General features: G+C 59.4%; 1 protein-coding gene across 7 annotated transcripts; it reads right to left on the bottom strand.

The window, feature by feature from the left end:
* Positions 1–659: 659 nt before the first annotated feature.
* GRID2IP (Grid2 interacting protein) lies at positions 660–21,029 on the bottom strand. 7 transcript variants are annotated; one of them, XM_086692787.1, is made up of 22 exons: positions 20,899–21,029; positions 18,035–18,283; positions 17,712–17,797; positions 15,054–15,123; positions 14,470–14,564; positions 13,973–14,156; positions 11,125–11,279; positions 9,703–9,852; positions 9,343–9,443; positions 9,050–9,167; positions 7,950–8,305; positions 7,176–7,652; positions 6,570–6,657; positions 6,031–6,084; positions 5,679–5,756; positions 4,953–5,149; positions 4,458–4,613; positions 4,241–4,327; positions 3,223–3,352; positions 3,023–3,141; positions 2,247–2,411; positions 660–2,017 (listed from the first exon to the last, which is right to left on the bottom strand). In XM_086692787.1, the coding sequence occupies exons 1-22, from the start codon at positions 20,931–20,933 to the stop codon at positions 1,946–1,948; spliced, it is 3,222 nt and encodes a 1,073-aa protein (XP_086548913.1). In that variant the 5' UTR covers positions 20,934–21,029; the 3' UTR covers positions 660–1,945. The 7 variants fall into 7 exon arrangements, with proteins under 7 accessions (XP_086548913.1, XP_086548915.1, XP_086548914.1 ...); XM_086692789.1 differs by having other exon boundaries at positions 9,703–9,849; XM_086692788.1 differs by having other exon boundaries at positions 9,343–9,440; positions 20,899–21,028.
* Between the last annotated feature and the right edge of the window lie 1,721 nt (positions 21,030–22,750).

Genomic DNA, 22,750 nt, shown 5'->3' with positions numbered 1-22,750 from the left:
CCCAGACACGGGAGGGAGCCCTGCATGGCTAGTAAAGCTGTCTAGCTGACTCACAGATGACTGTCCACACATGAGTGAGTCCACTGAGCCCGGCTCAGGTCAGAACTGCCCAGGTGACCCGCAGACTCATGAGCAGTAGATGGCTGCTGTTTTAAGCCACTGAGATTTGGGACTGTCTGTTACAGGGCATTGTGTGGCAAAGTAGGTTCCCGATACAAGGCATTTAGAGAGAAAACAGAGCTAGTGCTTGGCTTGCCAACCCGTGCCCCCCGGCACGGGGCTGGATTTACTTTGGGGATCACGTCTGCTTACAGCCTGGTGGAGTCTATCGTGTCTGTGGATCTCACACAGGGATTTTAAGTGTCTGACATGTTTCTCGGAGACATGGGCCTTGGTAATTCCTGGAATTATCTAGCTTGAGCTGCTGGGGACCAATGTGCACCACTAGGCACATCCGAACCTCTCTCCCTACCCCCGCTGAATTGCACGCTTCGATTTAGCCATTTTTACACGGTGGCTGTGCGTGGAGAACAAGCACAGAACATACGTGGCTTCAAAGAGCAGTCTGTGGGAGACTGGGAGGAACGGAATGGGTCCCAAATCCCATCCGAGAGCAACATTAGCCATTTGGTTGTAGGGAGAGAAAAAGAATCCAAGAGACAGGTTTAAAGTGCATTTCGGACTTCTCTGGAAGAAAGTTAAGGAAAGAGGAATCTGCCTGATGCCGGAAACTGCCCACTGGAGCAAGGAAAGGATGAAAGAAGTTAACACATCTTCCCACCCACAGCATCCCTGTCCCTAGGATCCAGGAAACTGTCTCCTCTCCTCCCATCCTCACGAGGGCCTCCAGGCACACACGGGAAACAGCCTCTGGGGGCCCCAGCATGTCCCACTGTGTCGTCCACCGCTACACCTGCTCTGCTCATGTGACCTCTTCCAGGGAACGTCACTGCCACCCAGCCAGGCAATCGGCCACCAAATCCTGCTCACCCAGAACCGAAACATCTCTCTGTCCTCCCCGCCCCCACCTTGGCCACGCCATCCCCTTCTCAGACGCCCCACTTCAAACTCGCCACTTCCAAACCGGACTTAAATTTGTCTGCCGGATAAAAACCCTCCATTCTACCATCTGACGAGGCGTGCCTTCCTAACCCAGTTCTCCCCCTTATCCCTGCCCAGCATCTCTCCTGCCTGCCCTGCTGGGCTGCGGTCAACTGCAGTTTTTCCAGCTTCCGAGACCCAGGCTCCCAGGTCCCTGCACCTGGGGGTGTCTTTCCTCCCTGCCTTCTTCCAAGCGGTCCCAGGAGGCCGGGGCTGGGTGAGGGACCACAGGCCTATCGTGCCCATTGGCATGGCATGTTCAAGGGCATCTGTCACCTTCTCTGGGGTCCAGGGTGTGTGTTTTGCAAGGGTGTCCCTTCAGCCCACTGGGAGCAGACTTGGAAAGAAGGTTCCGACGTCCTCGCTTGGGGCAGAGTGTGCTCTGGCCGAGCTCTGAGGGGCAGATGGCAGACACTGCCCCAGACTGGGGGCCACCTCACAATCCACTTGCTGGTCACGGCCCCCACCCCCACCCACAAACCCTTCCCCGGGACCAGACCAGAGTCCTGAGGGTGCGTACAGCCAGCGGCTGCTTTGAAGGCCCCTCGGAGCCAGGAGGGGCAAAGCCAGGCCCCCCATTATGAGCACGCCTGCGGGCAGCCATGTTTCACGCTCCTCGGGGAGTTGGCGCCTCCGCTCTGCCCCATGTCCCAGTGCTTGTTTGGAGCGGGGGCCGAGGCCCACAGAGGGAAGCCTGGATGACCCTGAACCTTCCCGGCACCCAGAGCCCGACAGCTGAGGTAGCTGGAGATGCGGGGAGGCCGGGCCCCACCTCCCGCACCCAGGCCACTCGGGGCTGCTCCAGGCCACTGGGCTGGGCCTTGGGCAAGATGAGCTCCGGAGGTCACCAGGCCAGGGGCGAAACCATCCCTGAGCTGCGTGGGCCGTCCCCAGCTTCCAAGTCACTGAGTGCTCGCTGGGGAGGAAGGGGCACATGGGGAGGGGCTGGTCAGTGGTCCAGGGACCCTTGACTCCCCGCCCTGCCTCATCTCCCCACCCAGGGAGCCAGGGAAGGGACCTATTGGCCCCATGGGGGTCCTGTCACATTTGCGGGGGGCCCTTTCCCAATCTGGGCTTCATGGAGGCCTCATTTGACCTCCAGAGGGACTTCTAAGAGGCCTCTTCGGCCTCTCATCACAGCTCACCTCAAACTTGCTCATGAACTCTGCAAAGATGCCGAAGAAGGCCTCAGAGGTGGTGGCTTTGGAATCCTCACCGAAGAAGGCCAGCGCCCTGCCCAGCTCCTCGGTGGCCTCCCGCTGGAGCGCGTCCAGGGCCCGCAGCACCGGCTGGGCCGTCTCTAGGAAGGACTGATTGCCCCGTTAAGGAAACTGCCAGGTATCCTCAGGTTCTCGGGCAGTGACCCCAGGCTGAGCCTAGCTGCCACATGCCCTGTGCTCAGCCAGGAGCCATGCTTGTTTGGGGGGCTCCAGTCCCTTTGCACACTGCCCTCTCAGCTGGCCCTGAAGCCCACCACAGCCAGTCAGCCTCGCGGCCTTCCACTTGTCTTCTCTGTAGGGTAGCCCTGTCTCCCCGGTGGGCTCTTCTCAGATGCCGTGACCCCTTCCTCCCCAAACACCCGCTGATAGTATCTCCCTGTCACTCTCTAGGCTTTGATCTCTCTCTCTCTCTCTTTTTTTTTCTGTAGCATTTGCCGCTATCTGTACTCTGTGGCAATGTCCCCCTCTCCTGACTGCCTGTGACTTAAATCTGGGCTCTATGGCCCAGAAGGACAGATGGGGCGAGGCAGTGGCTTTTGGACAGTCAAAAGAACTCCTCTTCAGTTATGCAGACTTGGTGTACGTGCTTGGATTCTAAATCACCAGGATGGACCCTCTGCCAGGGCCCCCGGATCCCAGTGGCCACTGGGGCTACAGACAGCTCCCTATCCCGGTGCTGGGACCGGCTGCTCAGAGGATACTGTCATGACCACAGCAAACTTGTCCTCACTGGAGGGGGGCGTGCTCTGGCAAGCAGCCTGTATCTCACTGATGGTGCCATGGAGGTCAGCTAGGTCACTGGTCAGGGCCCGTTGATTCACTGTAGGGAAGGGAACAGAGCCTCACGAGCACCGGCCTCCCAGCCCAGGACAGTGGCACCCCACCCATGCACTCAGCCTACCTTTGGCAGCCAGGGGCACAGTGGGCAGGTCCTGAGCAAAGCCAAGGAGTTCTGGGAAGTGCTGGCTCAGCGATTTGGCAAGAATGTGCAGGAAGGTAGATTTCCCATCCACAGTCTTCGTGGAGTTCAGCTGCAAGTGATGCCCAGCAGACATACTCTTCAAGGACCCCATCAGACACCTGATCACACAGGGCTGGGTACCCTTGGCCCCATGTCTCCTGGACTGTGACAGCAATTCCTGGCCCTTGACACCCAGCTACTCCAAAGTTGCCAGTATTTCTTCCTCTGAAGCTCTGCTGGGATGCCTCCTCAAGAGTTTGGAGGTTCCCTGGCCCAGATCTTTGAGACATCCTTCCAGCCCCCCAGGAACCAGGCCCACAGCCATCGGCTAGAGAAGGCCACCAGGTTTTCTGTCCTTGGCAGTGAGGCCTTGTCAGCAAATATAACCCCAGATTTTCTGACCCCTGGGTGACGGTGGTGGGATACCATTCACATGTCTTCCTTCTTTGTGATTTTCTGGAACCATATGTGGCCCTCCTGGGCTTCAGACATCCTAAAACATTCATATCTACAAATGGAGTTTTTCTTCTTCTCTTTTAAAACAGTCAAAGGTACCATGGGGAAAGGTCCCAGAAACAGTGGGAAGACCAGGTATTCAAGCTGTCCTTTCTCAGATCCTAGATCTTATAGGCGTAGGACGGCCTGACAGTGGTGGTGGTATTAAGGACACAGAAGCTACCAGGTGAGATTCTCTCCTTCCTCTTGGAGTCTTCCCTCCCTGTCCCCCCACCCTCCATTTTTCCAGATCCCGAGGCTTGGCTTGGAAAAGGTCCCCCATCCATCCTTTACTGCAATTACATTCTGGCCTGCTGGCAGCCAGCTTTTCCTCCTGGGAGAAGGGCGCTCCTTGGCCATGACATTCTCTCCTCCCCTCTGCCACAACTTGGGTTGGGCCTGGCCTCCCCAGCCTCCATACGGTAGGGCAAGCTCATACATTACTGCCAACTGGTCCCCTCACCTCCGTCAGGAAGTTGATCTTGAAGCCTGTGGTCTTGTTAGTTTTGGGCTGTCCATCGTTGAGATAGTTGCCCATGGCCAACACAAACTGTGGAAAGAAAGGTGGGCAGGTCCTGCCCAGGTGCTCACCCCGCACCCCAGACCACTATCAGGATGGGCCTCCAGACTGGAAGCCCCAAGGGGCAGGTGGAGTGATCGGAGAGTGGGTGCGCCCTGACCTCCAGGATCTTGGCGAGCTTCCGGCTGTTCCTGAGCTCAAGGGAGGCTTGGCGCAAGCACTCCAGGCTGCCCCGGATCTCTTCTGTCTTCTCCTGTAGGGTGGCCTGGAAGTGGAGACTGCGCAAGCGGGTTTTGTATTCCGGAACCGACAGCATCTGTCACGAAGTCAACGCCAGGATTGCACCCATCCCACCAGGGGCCCCACCGCCCCACCGCAGCCTGGGGAGGGGGTCAGCTGGCTGCCCGGCATTCCCCTCATGAAAAATAAGCACAATCCCAAAATGAGCACACAAAAATAAGCACAATCCCATCTACCTTGAACCCTGGGTGGGAACTAGCCATTAAAGGTGTAAAACTGGGACTCAGAGGCGCGAGCGCAGTGGCGGTAGGGGAGCGGGTCACGCAGCCCCGGTTACAGCGTGAGCCCCGATGGAAGCGGCCGAGGCCGCCGGGCAGCACCCCCCGACCCCGGGCGGCGGTCACGGCCGCAGCACCTGCAGGACGAACTGATCGGGCTCGCTGAGGCGGCCGGGCGCCTCGCGGAAGGCCTGGTAGCGCTGCTCCTCGTCGGCGTCGGGCGCGAAGAGCAGCAGCTGCGCCAGGTGCGCGGGCTCCAGGCGCCGGGGCTCCATGCTCATGAGCACCTGCCGCAGCTCCGCGGGGCTCAGCTTCAGGTGCGCCAGCAGGATGGCTGCGGGCCGGGCCGCGAGCGTGAGCCGGGGGCGGGGCCGGGCGGAGGGTGGGCGGGGCGCCTAAGTTCCCCGGGGCTACCGGGTGGAGCCTGGGCGGGGCAAGGAACTGGGCGGGGCAGGAGCCGGCCCGGAGAGGCAGAGGGTTCTTCCCAAGGCCGAATAAAGGCGAGGACATGGTTCTCGAAGACTTAGACCTAGATTCGGGTGGGGTCTGTGGGCGTGGTGCCAAAATGAGGGAGGAGACCCCGTGAGGGAGAGTAGAGGATGCGGCTGGAGGCGGGGCCATAACCCGGAAGCCGAGGCCTGTAGAGGTGGGGCCAACGAGGGGGCGGGGCCAATGAGGGTGGAGCCCAGCGCGGCACCTGCGCCGGGGTGGGTTCCTTGACCTAGGAGGGGGCTTTCACCCAGCCGGTGTCGGACCCCCACGGACTAATGTGTCATCCACCCCCGCGGATCCAAAGCTCTGCGGCCCAGAGACGGGGCCGCCTCCTGTCCCCCATAAGCCCTGGGACTCCCCGAACCCCTCACAGGTGTTGTAGGCCTTCTTGTGAGACAGGATCTCCACCACTTCTTTCTTCCTGAAGGGTTCGGGCCCGGGCAACGGCTCTGGAAGGGAAAATGGTTTAACGGAAGGACACTAGGCTGGTGGGACGGCCCAGGAGGGGTGTGGCCGCACCCAATGGCGAGACACCCCTTGACAGGGCCGTGACTGAATCAGCTCCAGGTGTCCACAGTTCCTTCATTCCTCAGTCTCCCACTCAGGTGTAACATACTCAGCATGCGTGGTGGGTGCCCCTCCCCTCCCCGCCCCTCCCCGTTCCCCCCGCCGGGGCCCTTGGGACTGAGCTGCCCAAGTAAGGTGAACCAACCACCTCTTCACCTTGCAGATGCTTCCTGGATGGACAAAGGCCTTTGTCTTCCATCCTGCAACCACCTGTCACACATGATACCCCTGGCTGCCTGGAACCCCACCCAACAATCCTATAGGGAGATACCCAGAGAGGGGAGAGGGGACAGAGAGACTAGAAGGGACATCTAGTCTCCTAGATATGGATGCCTCCTGGTCACCTGATTCTGGCTCTGTGACTTTAAGCATATTATCTAGCCTCTCTGTGCTTCTTTATCAAGAAGCCAGGGTGGTCACAGTCCGTGTCTCATAGGGTCATCACGGGATTGATTTAGAAACAAGGGTGTCTGGCATTTGGGAAGCATGCAATAAATGCCAGCTATTACGGTCATCTCCACTTTGAGACAGGAGAACTGAGGCTCTGCGAAGTTAAATAACTCAGGGACACGGTAAGCAAATGGCAGTCGGTGCAGGCCTCTGGGACTCTAAGCCCCGGGATGCCACAAAAGGCAGCAGGTGGACTTCCAGAGAGGGCTTGTGGAGGGTTCCCCCAGGGCCCTCGGGCCACTCACTAGCAGGTTTCTGGGTGCCGAAGTGGAGCTCCAGATCGAGGTATTTTACCATATCACTCAGCTTATCATAATCAGAATCTTCCCCGAGCTGCAAGGCAGAGGGCGTCACAGTGAGGCCCTACCCTGGCAACCGCACTGCCACCGCCCACCCCACCCACCCTCTAAGGGCTGCCCTGGGAGCTACTGAAGGGAGAGCCCTCGTCAGGCCCTGGGGTACACGTGGGGGCCAGAGGAGACTGCGGGAGACACAAACTCGTCCAGGTTATCAGGCGGTGAGCCGCTGCCTCCTCAAGTCCATTGCAAACGTACACCTGCAATACTCCCCCTGCAGAAGCCAGCAAGCTGCATTGGGGCAGGCGGATGAAGGGACTGCAAAGGGGCCGCAGCCAACCGAGGGGGCTTAAGGAGGTGGCCAAGAGCTCTGGCCTTGCTTGGGGGTGTTCTTTGCAGGGGGTGCGCTCACCAGAGCTGTCCTGGGTTCACGATGCTAGTAAACGGAAGCGGGAAATGCCAGGGGCTACAAACTGGACAGGGGCTTGTCTTCAATACCGCTGCCCAGGCCACCTACCCCTGGTGCAGGGCACCCCCAGGCCTCAGGTCACCTACCTGACCCCAGATGGTGCCTTCCGAGTTCTCCACCTGCTCCCACCGTAGGCGCTTGACGCTCATGTGGCTGGTCTCACTTCGGCGGTGGCCCAGGCCCCGGGACAGCATGGGGGGTGCACAGGGCACCGGTGGGGGCAGGGGTGGCGGGGGCGGTGGAGGGACTGGGTGGCTGAGTTGGGTGAGGGGCTTGACCAGTGTCTGAGCAGGGCCCCGAGGACCGTCGGGGATGCGGGAGCTGGGCTTAGGGTCATGGAAGGGCAGAGGTGGCGGAGGCGGGGGGCTGAGCGGGGGTGGGGGGATGTGGTCGGAGACGGAGGAGTAGGTCAGGGAGCTGCCTTCCTCACTGCTGCTGATGCACTCGCTAGCGCTGCTCCGTTCGTTGGTCACAAAGCTGCCCTGGTCATCGTGGAAGCTCATCTGCCAGGGCGGAGCAAGGTGAGGGAGAGTGGGATAGCCTGGGGCAGGGGGTGGGATAGCCTGGGGACAAGGATAGGACAGTCTGGGAAAAGGAACGGGGTAACCCGAGATAAGGTATATGGGGTGGCCTTGAGTGGGGGGTGTCATAGCTTGAGTCAAAGGGTGGGATAGCTCAAGCCAGGGGGTGGGGTAGCCTGGGACAGATTCTGGGATGGACCGGGGCAGGGAGGGGAGTAGCCTGGGGCAGATTCCCAAGGGCAACAGGCTTCTTGCGGGAGCCCAGGGATATTGTTTCCCCTTCCAGACCCCCATGGCACACCTGGGCCCCTCGCCCTCCACACCTGCTTGCACGCTCACCTCCTCATAGTCATTCTCAGGGCTCAGGAAATCATCCACGACAGTGACCCGGGGGCCCAGCTGCTCACTGAGCACATCCAGGAAGCGGTCAGTATCCCGGCTGCGCATGGGGCGGGAGAAGGTGAAGAGCTTCCTGCGGCTGGGTGGGCGGGCAGGGTCCGGACTTGGGGGGCTGTCGGAGCGGATGGGCCCGGGGTCTGGCTGTGGGGAGGGCGCCCTGCTGCTGTCCAGGCTGGCGTAGGGGTGAGACTCAGAGCTGCTGGGGGAGGCCAGGCCCCCTGAGCACAGTGGGTAGTAGCAGGGGGAGGGCAGGAGCCGCTCGCTGGGCCACGAGACGCTGGACAGGGTCCTGGGCCCTGGGGTGGGGGATAAGGTGTGAGGTCTCTTCAGTCAGCACCTGGGTCCCAGGTGCAGGCTGGAGGGGAGGGGCCCGGGGCAGGGTGGCTCTGTGTCCCTGGGTACCTTCCTTTCCCTCTCTGGACACAGCACAAGAAGACCCTGGATGCCCCTGCCTCCCCAGGCCCTTCCCTAAGGGAAATCAAAGGTCAGAGTAGATGAGGGGGAACAGTACTTAGCCCCAGGACAGGCCAGACCCCAGCTCATCTTGGTCCCACCTAGGACTGACCGAACACAATTCAAAGGGGAGATGGGCCTTCTCCGGGCCCGAGACCAAGGATCATGAGGCACCTCCCGCACCCGACAGGCCCTTGGCTGACAGGAACACTGCCCTGGTGTCCTGCCTTCTGAACTGCAGAGAAACTAGCTTCTCAGTTGGGCCATTCACAGAGCAATGCATGCACTTAATAGTTTATCCAACAGCCACATGCTAACTCAGGGCTCCTTAGGGGAAAGACCTGGGCTCTTCTAAATCTATAGGAGGGGTAAGGATTGGAGGGGACCTGGGAAGACCTGCGACAACCCTAACCTTGATGGACCTTTGCCATGGAGGCCACTGAGGTTCCCCACAACTCAGTCATGGAGCCATGCAACAAAGGGGAGGCTCGAAGGATGTGCCTCAGATGGGGAAAACACCCAGACAGACAGCCCAGTGGACAGAAGCTAGTGCTGCCTTCAGGAACCCCAGCCGGCTGAGCCCCTACCTGCTGCACCTGCCGGGCTGGGCACTGGCGGGGAGGCACGGGATCTGGACGTGGTCCCCACCTTCCCTTTGAAACTGCTGCTCAGTCGGGACTCGAGCTCCGCATAGACGGCTGACATCTTTGGGGAGAGGAGGCCAGGGTGAGTCCAACCCACCCTCCCCTCCCATGTGAGGCCCTCACATGGCCTCAGAGGCCAGGCCTGGGTGGTCTGGGAGGCAGGGATCTGCCCCAGCCCCAGGAGCTACCTATTCCCAGCAGCCAAGTGAACCACCAGGAGGGTGGTGAGGTCTCACCATCTTCGGATTGGGGGTCTCAGGGAGGGACGTGCCGTCGCCTGCCTGGCGCTCGCCTGGGATTAGAGGAAGAGGCATCTCGGGACAGTCACCGGGACCTGCTGGGGGAATCGGGGAGGGTGGAGTCCACCGTGGAGACATCCAGTGACCCTTCTGAGCTCTAAGGCTCAGGTTCCAGCCCAGGCCCAGTGGGCAGCCATGGAGAAAGAACTAGCAAGCCCTGCAGACCCCCGAGAGCCATGGCTCAGCCCCGCTCAACCCGTTCTCCGGGATCTCTCATCTCACCAACCCCATTTTGCAGGTGGGAAAACGGAGCCCTGTTCCTCACACCCAGTCCCGCCTTCCCGCCCAGAGCCTCACCGCAACTGAGGCTGGCCTCCAGGCCCTGGGACCGGAGACTGCGGCGGCACATGGAGGAGGCCCTCAGGGAGCTGCGTCGCTGGGGCTCCAGCACCGGCTCGGGCTCAGGCTCGGGCTCAGGCTCCAGGTCCAGCTCGGGCTCTGGCTCTGCTGTGGGACATGAACAGGAGATGGGCCCCCTGTCCTCTCAGCCCAGGGGCCTCCCAGGAGGGGTGAAGGCAGCAGCTGTGTGCACCGATCTGTGACCCCAGGCTCTGCTTAGCAAGTGGAGAGAGATTGTACACCTACTGCTCAGCCTATGCTCCGAGCCTCTTGCTAAAACCCTCGAGCCTCTCCCAGCAAGTTGTGGGTCCCCAGGACTACGGATGGTGGGCACACAAGGGCCAGCACACAGGTCTGCAGGCTGTGACCTAGCAGGTGCAGAGTATGTAGAGCATGGGCACAGGGTTTGGCCTAAATGATGGGTGCGGCTTTATGGCCACATGAGGGACACTGTAAGAGATGGGCAGCTGTGGGAAGCTGAGGCCACACATCATCCGGCAGGCCCTAGTGTGTGTCCGTGTGCATCGAGGCGCACCAGCCAGGTGTGACCTGATTGTGTGCTCACTCTCCAGCTCTGTAAACAGCAACCACACGAATTTCCTGGTCTGTGCCACATTTCTTGAGGTGCAATGCACGGCCACTGAGGTCACTCCCATGTTGTGGGTGAGAAGCCTGGGCTTCCGGGCGGACAGGCAGGGTGTCTAAAGTCTGAGATAAGGGGCGCCTGGGTGGCGCAGTCGGTTAAGCGTCCGACTTCAGCCAGGTCACGATCTTGCGGTCCGTGAGTTCGAGCCCCGCGTCGGGCTCTGGGCTGATGGCTCAGAGCCTGGAGCCTGTTTCCGATTCTGTGTCTCCCTCTCTCTCTGCCCCTCGCCCGTTCATGCTCTGTCTCTCTCTGTCCCAAAAATAAATAAACGTTGAAAAAAAAAAATAAATAAAGTCTGAGATAAGACTGCAGATGTTACTTAAGGGTGAAGCTGAGGGGCACCTGGGTCGCTCAGTCGGTAAAGCGTCCGACTTTGGCTCAGGTCACGGTCTTGGGATTTGTGAGTTCGAGCCCCACGTCGGGCTCTGTGCTGACGTTCAGAGCCTGGAGCCTGTTTCGGATTCTGTGTCTCCCTCTCTCTCTGTGCCTCCCCTGCTCAAGCGCTCTCTCTCTCTCAAAAGCAAATAAACATTAAAAAAGAAATAATAATAATAAAAAAGGTCAAGCTGGCAAGGCGCATCCGCGGGGCCAAGTGTGCGACCAGCCCGGGTGTGTCGGGCACGTGTCTGCATGACACAGGGGTGCATCCGTGTGTGGAAGAGGCCCAGGTAGGCTGCGATCTGAGAACAGGTGTCTGGCTCTTCGTGGGCGGGGCAGCGGGAGAGGCTGCTTACCTGTCACGGCCGTGTAGCCCAGGAAACACGCGATTTTCTCCCGGCACAGCTCCTGCTCCTCGTAAGTCAGCAGCTGGTGGATGAACTGCCAAAGGACTTGCTTGGCAGGTGTGTCCAGCACAGGGTAGACGTCCACGATGAGGGTGTCAATGTTCCTGGGGGAGGGTGCGGGAGCAAGGGCTTCATTACTCAGGGGCTCACCATAGGGGGAGCGAGAGATGGACAAGGTGGGGGGCACTTCCAGGCCACAGAACTCTCTGCGGAGACAGGGAAGGGAGGAAGGCAGGCCTGGCGATCGGCCACCCTGATTCAAATCCTGGCTCTGCCACTTACCAGCCAAGTGACCTTTCTCAAGTTACTTAATTTCTCGGTGCCTCAGTTTCCTTATCTGTAAAATGGGGATAAAAATAGCATCTATCTCATAGAGTCACTGTGAAGGGGAAAACACATAGAGTGTACTGGGGAGGCTGACTCACTACATCAGGGATTGGCAAATGATGGCCCGCAGGCCAAATTCTGGACCCCCTTCTGTGTCTGTAAAGGAAGTTTTATTGGAACACAGCCATGACTCTTTGTTTATATATTGTCTACGGTCTACGGCTGGTTTTTTTTTTTTTATTTTTAAAAAATGTTTATTCATTTTTTTTTTCAACGTTTATTTTATTTATTTTTGGGACAGAGAGAGACGGAGCATGAATGGGGGAGGGGCAGAGAGAGAGGGAGACACAGAATCGGAAACAGGCTCCAGGCTCTGAGCCATCAGCCCAGAGCCTGACGCGGGGCTCGAACTCACGGACCGCGAGATCGTGACCTGGCTGAAGTCGGACGCTCAACCGACTGCGCCACCCAGGCGCCCCTGTTTATTCATTTTTAAGAGACAGAGTGCGAGCAGAGGAGAAGCAGAGAGGGAGACACAGAATCAGAAACAGGCTCCAGGCTCTGAGCTGTCAGCACAGGGGCCGACGCGGGGCTCAAACTCATGAGATCATGACCTGAGCTGAAATCAGGAGTCGGACGCTGAGCTGACGGAGCCACCCGGGCGCCCCTAAAATAGTAATTTAAAAACTCAAAATAAAAAGATGTCACTTTCTGGCTGAAAGACTGCAGGTATGAGTGACAGCGGTGCTCTGGGAACATACTTGGTATTACTTAGTCACACTAGGTACACAAGGGGCGCCTGGATGGCTCAGTCAATTCAGCATCCGACTCTTGATTTCAGCTCAGGTCATGATCCCAGGATTGTGGGATCGAGCCCCACATTGGGCTTTGCCCTGGGAGTGGAGCCTGCTTAAGATTCTCTCTCTCTCCCTCTCTCTCTGTCCCTCTCCCACTCTCCCTCTCAAAATAAATAAATAATTTTTAAAAAGGTAAGCAAATACCTTAAGAGCCAGCAATTCTGCTCTGAGACGTAAATTTCAAACGAACTGTGCACAGCTCCGTGGGCAAATGTGCAGGACGGTGTTCACCAATGCTCCTGTGATGGAACACAGTGGTGGCAAGGCGGGGTCTGTCACTGGCAGGTAAATACCTCAGACACGGCTGGCGGGGGAGGTGATCTACAAGAATCTGGCTGCAGTTATAAACCATGTATTCCATGTCCGCGGAACAACATGGACAGATCTAAACACAGAGCACTTGGTGGAAGAAAGTCACACAAGGAATGTGCCAAGAATAGCACAATCATGATGCGGAACAAAAAGATACATCATATGTGGGGCGCCTGGCTGGCTCAGTCAGAAGAGCATGTGACTCTTGATCTTGGGGTCATGAGTTCGAGCCCCACGTTGGGTGTAGAGGTTACTTAAATAAAACTTAAAAAAAAAAAACACATCATATGAAACAGCAATGCCTACACTTGAGGAACACATCAGACAAAAGGATGCCCGTTAAATTCATCAGACTGGTGCCTTGGCAGGGGAGGGATGTGGGAGAGGGAGTGGAGCTAAAAGGCAATGAAAGGTGGACACAAGCCCAGCATCCAGATAGACAACATGTGGTCTGTCCACAAAATGGAATGTTATTTGGCTACGAAGAAGGAAGGAAATAGATACCGTAGCTTGGATGGACTTGGAAAACACGATGCTGGGCGAAAGAAGCCAGACGTGAAAGCCCACATGCTGTGGGCTCCTATTCATGTGGGAGTCCGGAACAGGGAAAGCCACAGAGACACTGAAGCAGATTCGTGGTTGTTTGAGGGGTGGGGGGAGGGCAGAGGAGGAGGGGGTGACAGTGAAGAGGTGTGGGGTTTCTTTCTGAGGTGATGAAAACGTTCTCAAACTGAGTGTGGTCACGGATGCACCGATGTGTGCATTAAAAATCAGTGCCTCGTACCCTTCAGTGAGTACATTGTGATGGTGTGTGAGTTATATCTCAACAACGCTGTTTAAAACAAAAAAAAAAAAAGAAAAGGGCACGGACGGGTGAGGGGTTTGCACGAGCCGTGACAATGACCCTATGGACTGAAGTTACAAAAAGGAAGACACCGACCTAAGCACCCGCTCCCCCCTGCCCCATGACGGCCGGCCGGCTGGTGGCGAGCGCCCACAGGCCAAAGTCTTGTGAGCGGTCCATGACCAGTGCAGCTGGTGGTTGTTGCTTCACCTTGCAGAGGCTAGGTCACGTGGCTGGGAGGTTTAAGAGTGAGGGTTTGTTGTGGGGCACCTGGACTGCCCACCCCCCTGGGGCCCCTGGTACCAGCTGCTGCTTTCCTTGAGTTCCCCCCCAGCACCCCCCCCCTGCCCAGGAGAAGGGGGTGGAGAAGACCCAGGCAGGGAGACCCCGATGGTGAGTCTGGGCAGGATTTGGGGCCCACCCAGGGCTGGTCCCGCCACCTGTCTGGTTCAGCCACCTGTGCTGGAAGAAGCTCTCAAGTGCCCGGCAGACCCCATAGCGCTCGGGAGGCGTGAGTAGGTGCTCCAGCTGCTGGCTGAAAGTCCTCCCCTGAACCCGGATGCTGGAGGGTAGGATCTCTGCCACCCACTGCAGGGAGGTGAGCGCCGAGGACGGGTTGGGGGAATCCAAAGAATCGGAGTCTGTCGGGGACCACGGGCAGGAGAGGCACAGGTGACCCAGCATCCCCAGGTTGGATGTCGTGTCCCTGGCAGCTGGGGGGAGTGCCGGGCACTGGGAGCCACACCTGCTGCCAGAAGCTGGGGACAGGGATGCCGGGACAGCCCCTGGCAGGGTCCCTGAGGCTGCCCCACTGGAATCTACGGCACCACGTGGGGAGGGAAGCTGCAGGCTTAGGGGGAAAGGCAGAGTCCTGTGCAGACTCATAAATCCCACACACGGAGCCCTGGCAGGGTGTCTGTGAGCCGTGAAGCCTAGTGGTAGTGGGTGTCTCACCGCTGGCAAACGGGACAAGCCCCTCCTCCACCACCAGCGTGGGCACCGCGCCACTGCCTTGAAGCATGGACACCACCTTGTCATGGGAGCAGTTCCTGCCGAGAAGAGATGGCCCAGGAGGGCCTGACCAGGATGAGCCCTGTCCACGGCCACCCACCAGACCTCCTTGTCCTGCTGGTAGAGGCCACTCAGCATGCCCACAGCTAGGCCAGGACCAGAAGTCGGGTCCTGCTCATTCATATCCTCTGCAGGAGATGCTCCAGGCCCAGGACCAGCTGGACACTTCTGGGCGCAGAGGGATTGAGCCCACGTCACCCCTAGGCCGGGCTATCCTCAAGGGCAAGACACTCATGGTCCATTTAACTGTGTCCCTTGCATGGAGCTGGGGTGTTTTCTGGTTGGAAGGATCAATGACATCCTGGCTAGTGTAGGGGGACAGATTCAAGGGTTCCCACAGGAAGAGGGGCAGACTGTGGGGACCAAGTGGTCATAGGAGATTGGGACCACGGCCTGGGTGTCCCAAGAGTCAGGAGTCTTGGAGGATGATGTGTCACCAAGCTCTGATGTCCCCAATAGCCTCTGACCTCATGTCCAGTCCATTGAGGAAGAGGATCCGGTCACCTGACTTGAGGGAAGCATTGTCAGCCGGGCTCCCTGGAAGCGAGAAGAGAGCGCGGGCCGGTCAGCTGGGCAGGGCCACGCTTTGCGAGCCCATTTCACAGGAGCAAAACGGGAAAAGCAGCAAAGGACAGCCAAATTCAGGCCAGCAGATCCCACATTAGACCCAGTACTCCTCTGCTCTCAGCTGCTCTGAGCAGGGAGTGAGCCCCTGGGTGGGCATGGGAGGGTTTGGGGCACAGTGTGGACCACCTGTCAGCCCTGAGCTGTTGAAGCAGTGCAGAAACAAGGAAGGTCTTGGGAGCGGTATTTCTGCAGCATCTGTGCACCTGCTGAGAGCCCCGGTCCATACACCGGTCTCTGCCCCTCACGTAACAGTTCACGTGGCAGATTCCTCTGTGCCTTTGTCATCAGGAGAAAGTGCGTCTGCCTAGAGGGACGCATGCGTCTCCCTCAGGCTGTGAAACATGGTGTATTAATCATGCTTGTTTGTTTCTGTGCTTCCTGATGCTTTGGCATCTTGGGGGCAATGGTGACCTGGGAAGCACTGCCCTCCCAGGGCTAGCCAACTCCTATGTGGTAAATGACTGGCTCGGAAAAGTGTCTCTTGTACACAACGGATCCAGAGCCTACAACCAACCAACCTCCTTGTCTACGGGGCTCTTAAACCCCGGGCCACTGTTGCCCTGCCCTAATCACCCAGGGCCAGGCACCTCCCAAAAGGGGACAGCTCCTATGTCCCAGAGCCTGCTGAAAGCATTCAAACTCATCCTACGCCTGCTTAGCTTGCTTAACCTGCTTGGCTCGATCCTTCCCTTTCCCATGTGGCCCTGTGTGGTGGTGTGGCCCTGCATGATGTGGCATGTCCCTTCCTCTTGGGAACTGTGAAGGACACGCTCTTTTTTCCAATGGTGATTATCTCCTGATCTGTTGGCCTCACTGCACCAGGATAATAATAAAACCTGCATTTTAAACCCAAGATAGCAGTGGACTCTCACTCGGCTTTGATGGCCCTGAAGGTCAGACCAAACCCAGTACCCACCACCTGGGGAGGGGCTGGTAACTTTGCTCCTGTGGATGCAGGTTTTTTTCCTTTCTGCCTCTTTTATCAGGTGCTGCTCTAAATTTGATTTGGAAGCAAGTGGGGGAAGGGACAGATGCCTAAAGAAAATGTACTCTCATGAGGCTGTGGGGACTGTCGGGGCAAAGGGGGCAGGGGAGAAGACTTGCTAGGGAAGCAGAGTCCTTTCCCTGGGGCTGAAAAGGGGGGGGGGGAGAGGGCGATGGTGGTGATGAATCCAATCTGGCCCATCTGGAAGCTTGGGCCAGCCTGGGGTAGGAGGGCCAGTGGGGTTGTAGCCGGGGAATTCAAGATCACTGGAACGGGAGTCAGGAGATCTCAGGTTCTGGTCCTTGCTTTGCCAGAGCCTCTAAAGGCCTCAGTTTCCCCTTCTGTAAAAGCTCTTACTGAAGCATTGCTTTCGCTTCCTATGACAAGGAAGACAAGGGGGAAGCCTGGACACTGGGTTGGAGAGAACAGCACATCTAGATTTTAACATGGCCCTAGGCAAAGGATCTCCGGCTGGACCACGTGGGTGGAGCAGGAAGGTGGTGGCTCAGTTGGAAGAGACAAAGAGGAGAGATTACTCTTTTCTAGAGCACCGGCCCTTGGGCCTCTTCCCTACAACAACACTGTGCCAACAACTTAGTAGTGCACAGATCCGAGAAGAACTGGAACGCGTCAGTCATCTGAGATCCCCGTGGCGGGAGATGCTAAGGCACTAAGGCACTTTCCTGGGGGATCAGAAGATGTCCATCCCACAAATCCATGCATTGGAGGTGTGAGATGAGGAAGGGTAGACAGGACTCAGCATCAGCGGGTCCACCAGTGGGGATGTGTCACCAGGAGCAGCATGCTCAGGTGCTGGGAGGTTATGAATGCAGGTGACCCAGCCCTGGGAGGTGGTTACCAGGAGGGAAAGTTCAGTTTAGTGTCAGGAGACATTTCTGCCCCACAGAGACCTTTCACAATGGAAGACCCCCCCCCCCACACACCCCACCTTCAGAGGGGGAAAAGGGAAAATTCCTGCACTAAGGCTCTGCCTTTTTCAAGATGCCACCATTCCAGGAGCACCCCACCACCACCACCAAAAAAAAAAAAAAAAAAGGGAGGCAGGGTGGGGGTGGGAGGAGAGTCCAGATTGGGAGGAAGGGACTGGATAGTGGGCAGAGGCCCTGAGGGCCTGATGCCTCTCTGAGTCTGACCCGCCCAGCAAGTGCCAAGTTCACAGTGGGCACCCAGCACAGAGCACGCATGGTGTTAGGGTGTGGCCTGGGCAGGCATCAGGTGTGTGTCCTGGCTCCCCCAGTGTCTGGGACCGTGCCCTCAGCCCCCCCACGTGGACGCAGGGAAGGTCTGGATGGAGAACTCGGGTCACTTGGCTCAAAGGTGACCCTGAACTTGGAGGGCGTTTGCCCCAACTCAGACGGATGTATCTAGGATACTTAGAGGGCACAGGCTACCTGAGATTTGAACCTGGGGGGTGGAAGCGAGTGGGCGGGTTACTGAGTATCGGCCTAACAGGGTCCTTCACTCCATCCAGGACAACCCGCCTACCCCTCACCAGGCAAGACAGACTCGATCCAGACAGGCCCATGGCCGCGCAGCGTGAAGCCGAAGCTCTTGTTGCCCTTGTAGACTCGGACTGTCCTGGGGAGAAAGAAGGGGTGGAGTGGGGGGGCTGGCCGCGTGCCCCGCCCTGGGGAGAGAGAGGCTAGGGGGCATAGGGGATAGAGATGTCCCGTGTCCCGCTGCCCTTAACCTCTCCTGCCTCGCACCCGCACCCCCCAGGTGTCCACGCCCCGACCCCGCGCGCTCTGCCCAGATCTCCACCCCGGCCCACCGACTAGGAAGCACCCGCAGCCCGTGCGCGCGCGCCCCGGGTACCTGCGCGTGCCCCCCGGGCCCGCGCGACCGCCCAGCAGCGAGGAAGCCTTGCGCGGGGGCGGCTCGTCCGGGCGGCGCGGGGCGGCGCTGGCGCGAGTGGACACCAGGAGGCGCTCGGGCCGCTCCTCGCTGCGGCTCCGGCGCAGCCGCTGCGCTCCCTGCGCCCGCCGGGCGCGGCACAGCTTGCCCAGCAGACCCTGCGACACCACCTCGTCGAAGCGCGCCCGGTGCTTCTTGGGGATGAAGATCCTGCGGGCGAGGGCCGCAGAGTCGGGGCGCGTCCCCAGACAGCGCCCCGGTCGCGGCAAGGCGCGTCCTAAAGGCTCCTTCTCGCGGGCGCCGCCACGGGCTCTCCCGCCCCTACCCCAGGGGTAACCGGGGAATCAGTAGCCCGCGCCCCACTCTCCCCCTCGCTGCCGGGACTTGCGCCCCAACCGGCCTGCGCCACACAAGAGCCACGGCGCCCGGCACTCGCCTGGCTCGCTCCACCGCCGGAAAGTCACATTCGGACTGTCCCCGCTACTCTGGCCTTGAGGGACCTCAGCGCTCCCAGAGCGCGTTCATGGTCCTGTTCCCCTTCCTGCCTCTGTCTTCCCGTTTCTGACCTCTTCCCTAACTCCCTCGTTTCATGCCCTTGCACCTGCCAGGCCAAACCCCAGCCGGGGATCCCCCCACCACTCATCTTCTTCTTACCTGATTCCAGGCAACTCCGCAGGAGAAAACTGAAGCCACAATCTGCCCCGGGGTCAGACTCTCCCCAGACCCTCCTTACACCCCCCGTCCTCCTGCTCGCTTCTCAGGCCAGTCCTTTCTATACCTGCCTCCTCAGAACTTGCCAGGACTCCCACATCCAGTCCTACCTTTTACACTTTTGCCCAGGCTGTTGCCCCTGCCTGGTACCCTCTGTTTCCTAGCTACGATGGGCTCGACCCTCAGCACCCAACGCTGGCCTTCCTTCAGTTTAATCCAACATGTGACATACAGTAAGACCCTGCTACCTGTGCCAGCCAGGCACTCAGGTTCAGAGCTGACGGCACCGTGGTCCCTGCCCCCAGAGAAGCCACCTGGAAGTGGTGAGAGGCAGTGGGGAGGCTTGGATGGCCTCCCCGTGTGGGATCCACACCCTGGGCTGATTTCCTTGGTAGCTGTGGATGTCTTCTGCAAAGCTGGAAGCTCTCTGAGGGCTAGGTCTGTGGCTTGGCTGAGGGCCACAGTGACCAGTCAGGGTTTGGCACAGGGGAGGGACCCAGTGACTCAGTAAACAGGGGTCCACCAGCAGCCCAACCACACCTCCGAGTAATGGCAGCAGTTAGCACCCTGGTGGACTCCCTTGTCCATAGCACAGGATCTGGAGGCTCAGAGAAGATCTGTAACTTTCCAGGCTTACACAGCTGGCCCCCGGCACAGCTTGGACCCAAGGCTGGCCTCTGAGCCTCAGCTCTGTGGCAGGACTCTGCCGAGGGACTCCGAAGTTCTGGTTGCTAGTGAGGACTCCCTGGCTGCATCCCAAGGCTCCCTTCCATGTTCTTTGTACCAGGAGCCAGTGCCAAGGGCATGGTGGGGAGGAGGGAGGAAGAAGGGAACAGTGGCTTTGCAGCCAGCTGAAATATAATCCCTCTGAGGTTGTCCAGTGGCCCCCACCCTGTTTCCCCCAAACTCTATGGGTAGGATTAAGAAGACCAGGCAAGCAGAATAAGCTGGCCGATAGGAAGGAAGGGATGTGGATCCTCCAGGAGGAGGGGGCATCAGGGCTGCCCGCCCCCCCCCCCCAACCTCTGAATGTTTCAGGCGACCAGGAGGCCAAGATGAAAGGCCTACTCAACTCTTCCAGGAGCATCCTGGCCTGATGCTGTCCTTGCTCATCCACAGCGATTCCCGAAAATATAGAGCCTCGGCCTCATTCCCCAGATGGTCACTCAAGGTCTCCGGAGCCTGACACTTCCATCTGCCTGGACTGCACATTCCCCACACCCTCCCAGACCCACCACATGTCTCAAGCTCAAGCAGAGGGATGACAAGTGGGAAGTTGTCCACCTCCCACTTGGGGCTCCAGCCCCAGGCTCCAGAAGGCATCGGCCCCGCTCCCCCAGCCCTAGGTCGAACCTGGGCATGGGCCAGATGACCACCCAGCTCCACCCGCCAGCAGCAATTAGAAAAGGCCTTACGCCCCACCAACTGCACAGGTGGGAAAAGATTGGTGGCCTTTTCCCTGCTTGGTGTCCTCAGGGCTAAGCCAGAGGCCAGAGGCATCTGTGAACCAGATGCCCTTCCTGACTGTGTCGGCCTCCATGAGGCTCAGTCTGGCCAGGTACCCCTGCCCTGGGTCTGTTCTGAATCCACTAACCCAGGACAGCCAGGCGCATTGAAGCCTCATGGACCACTGCTCCTCTGACTCTGCGGGTATGGCTGCCCCAGGACTCTCAGATCCCTGCTATGCCAACGAGCTTCTCTGAGACCACAGGACTCTTCCCTGGCCACACAACTTCAGTCAGTCAGTTCTGTTCTCTCTGCCTGGGGGGTCAGGTGTAAATCCATCTCCAGGTTCCTCCTAGGGGTTGCCCTAGGGTCCTCTCTCTCCACCATATTCCCTGACATGGCTCTCTAGCCAGTTCTCTCCATCTGCCCAATCGTAGGAAGGAGAGAGGGCTTTTCAGTCTCAGCCCTTGGTTTCCCCCCACCCCCATCCCGACCCCTAGAGGCGCAGGCAGGTTCCAGGCACCCAACGCGGGGAACTCGCCCCCGTGTTGCCGGGTGGGTGTCCACCTCAGTGCCCCAGCCCCACCCCTTCTCAGGCCGCCCGAGGGGGGTGCGCCGCGCCCAGGGCGCACAGTTCCCGGGGGCGCGGGGCGCGGGGGGGAAACTACCGAAAGTGCCGAGAGAAGCCCTGGTCCTTCCCCATCTGGAGCCGGCGGCGGCGGCGGCGCGGCAGGTGCCGACAGGTAGGGGTGGCCGAGCCCGCGAGCGGAGCGAGGGCGCCGCGACTCCACGAGCCTCTGCCGGGCGAGCGCACTCGGCCCCTCCCGAGCCGCCCGGGCCCGCGGCCCCGCTCCCGCCCCTTCTCGGGTGGCCCCGCCCCGCCCCGCCCCCACGGGGGACCCTTCCGCTAGCTCCGGGGGATCTGGGGGGAGGTTCGGGGCTGTCAACGCTGCTTCCTCTCGGCCGGCTTCTTCAGTCCCTCCCCAGGTGCCTCGCCTCCAGCCCCTCGGGCCCTGGCGCCCAGGCCCCCTGCACCTGGCTGCGGCGAGACTGAACCCCACAGTTTGGGAGAAGCTCCGACTTTCTTTTGTAGAGGACGGGAAGTCTTTCCGGAGAGGGTGGTCTTATCGTTAGGCTTCAAGGAGTGGGTCAGCGCGGGGAAGCCCTTCTCACCCACCCCGGAGAGAAGCGCTAATCAAGAGGCTAGAGAGGGAGGCCTTGAACGCCATTGTCAGCGTCTGAGACTGAACACTGAGAACCGCGAGGAGCCAGGGGAGGGTCTGTCTCAGGATTTAAGGAGAGGCGGAGGGACCCCAGAGGTTTTGGTGCACCAGGGGAGTGGGTGAGGCTGGGAGGGGAACAGGGAAGGGTGTGGGGTGGGGTAAGTGGCTAGGTTCTAAAAACACAGAGGAAGGAGAGTACGTGAGATCTGGTGAGTGAGGGGAAGTGAGGAGGGGCGGCCAGGCTGGGGCAACTCCCAAGTGAGGCTCAGGAGGCCAGCTGGCCTCCTGTTGGGAGAGAATCGGAGGAACAGCTAAGGGAAGAAGTGGGAGTTAACAAGAAAGGGGGTCTGGACCCTTCTCTGGCTCTGGGCCTGCTACTCCCTGGGAGTCAGAGCAGGAACTGGCCCCAGAGAATCCACTGCACGGTCATTTCTGGCTGATCAAGTCCTGCTCGGCCTCAGGAAACATAGACACAGGACATCTTGAGGGCTCCTTAGGGGACATCAACAGAAAGCCGTCTCCTCACCACGAGGTGGCCACTACCCAGAGAGACTGGCACTGCAGAGGCAGAAACCCCCTGGCCTATAGCTCTGTGTCAGTCACTGGGTGGAAGGAACATCTTATGTGGTCCTGCCTAGGGGCTCCTGCAGCCGGTCACAGGGAGGCCCCTGCAGGACTGCATGGTCAGACCTGGTACTCGGTTCAGACCATGCTGCCCAGTCCACCCGCAGCCCCACGTTCCTGGCCCCAGTGAGGCCGCTGCCCTCCTGTTATCAACCAGGCCTGCTTTTCTCCCCGCAGCAGCAGCAGCAGCAGCAGCAGCAGCAGCAGCGGGAAGCCGGAGCCAGCACTCATGCGGCATCCTCCCAGGCCTTGTCCTCAGCCCTGCCAGGGACAGAAAAGCCTGAAAACCTCCAGAGTCAATACAGCTCCCTGACACCTGCAGGGCCACCGCTGTCCCATCATGAGCTGTTTCTGTTTGGCTCCAGGTGCAATGGCCCAGCATCCAGAACCAGGCCTGCCCGAAGGCCATGAAGACGGTCGGTCCACCTTGCTGTGGGCAGAGGAGGTGTGAACACAGGGCAAATGCCAGACACAGGCGCAAGTGCACACACCGCCTTGGGGCCAGGCGTCACTGTCGTCCCCTGTCCCCGTCCCTGTCTGTCCACGGCACATGCCGCCCCTCTGCCCCAGCAGCCCAGCGCACAGTGAAGGCATCAGAGGGGGAATCATATCTGCACCTGGCCAGATAGCCCAAGACGACATGGTGGGGGGTGAGGGCAGGGGTCAGCCGACA

This window comes from Puma concolor, chromosome E3 (assembly GCF_028749965.1).
Source record: "Puma concolor isolate L17-30 chromosome E3, mPumCon1.1.hap2, whole genome shotgun sequence".
Classification (NCBI taxonomy): domain Eukaryota; kingdom Metazoa; phylum Chordata; class Mammalia; order Carnivora; family Felidae; genus Puma; species Puma concolor.
Note: the sequence above shows the minus strand (reverse complement) of the source record. Positions and strands in the feature narration are given on the sequence as shown.

Bases quoted from the DNA above. Each gene is read 5' to 3' on its own strand.
- GRID2IP (XM_086692787.1), bottom strand. From the start codon at position 20,933: ATGGGGAAGGACCAGGGCTTCTCTCGGCACTTTCG. The intron at 9,444-9,702 runs GTGAGGCTCTGG...CGATTCCCCCAG, and splicing joins GGAGGCCAGCCTCAGTTGCG to CAGGTCCCGGTGACTGTCCC. The intron at 4,614-4,952 runs GTGCTGCGGCCG...ACTTCGTGACAG, and splicing joins CCGATCAGTTCGTCCTGCAG to ATGCTGTCGGTTCCGGAATA.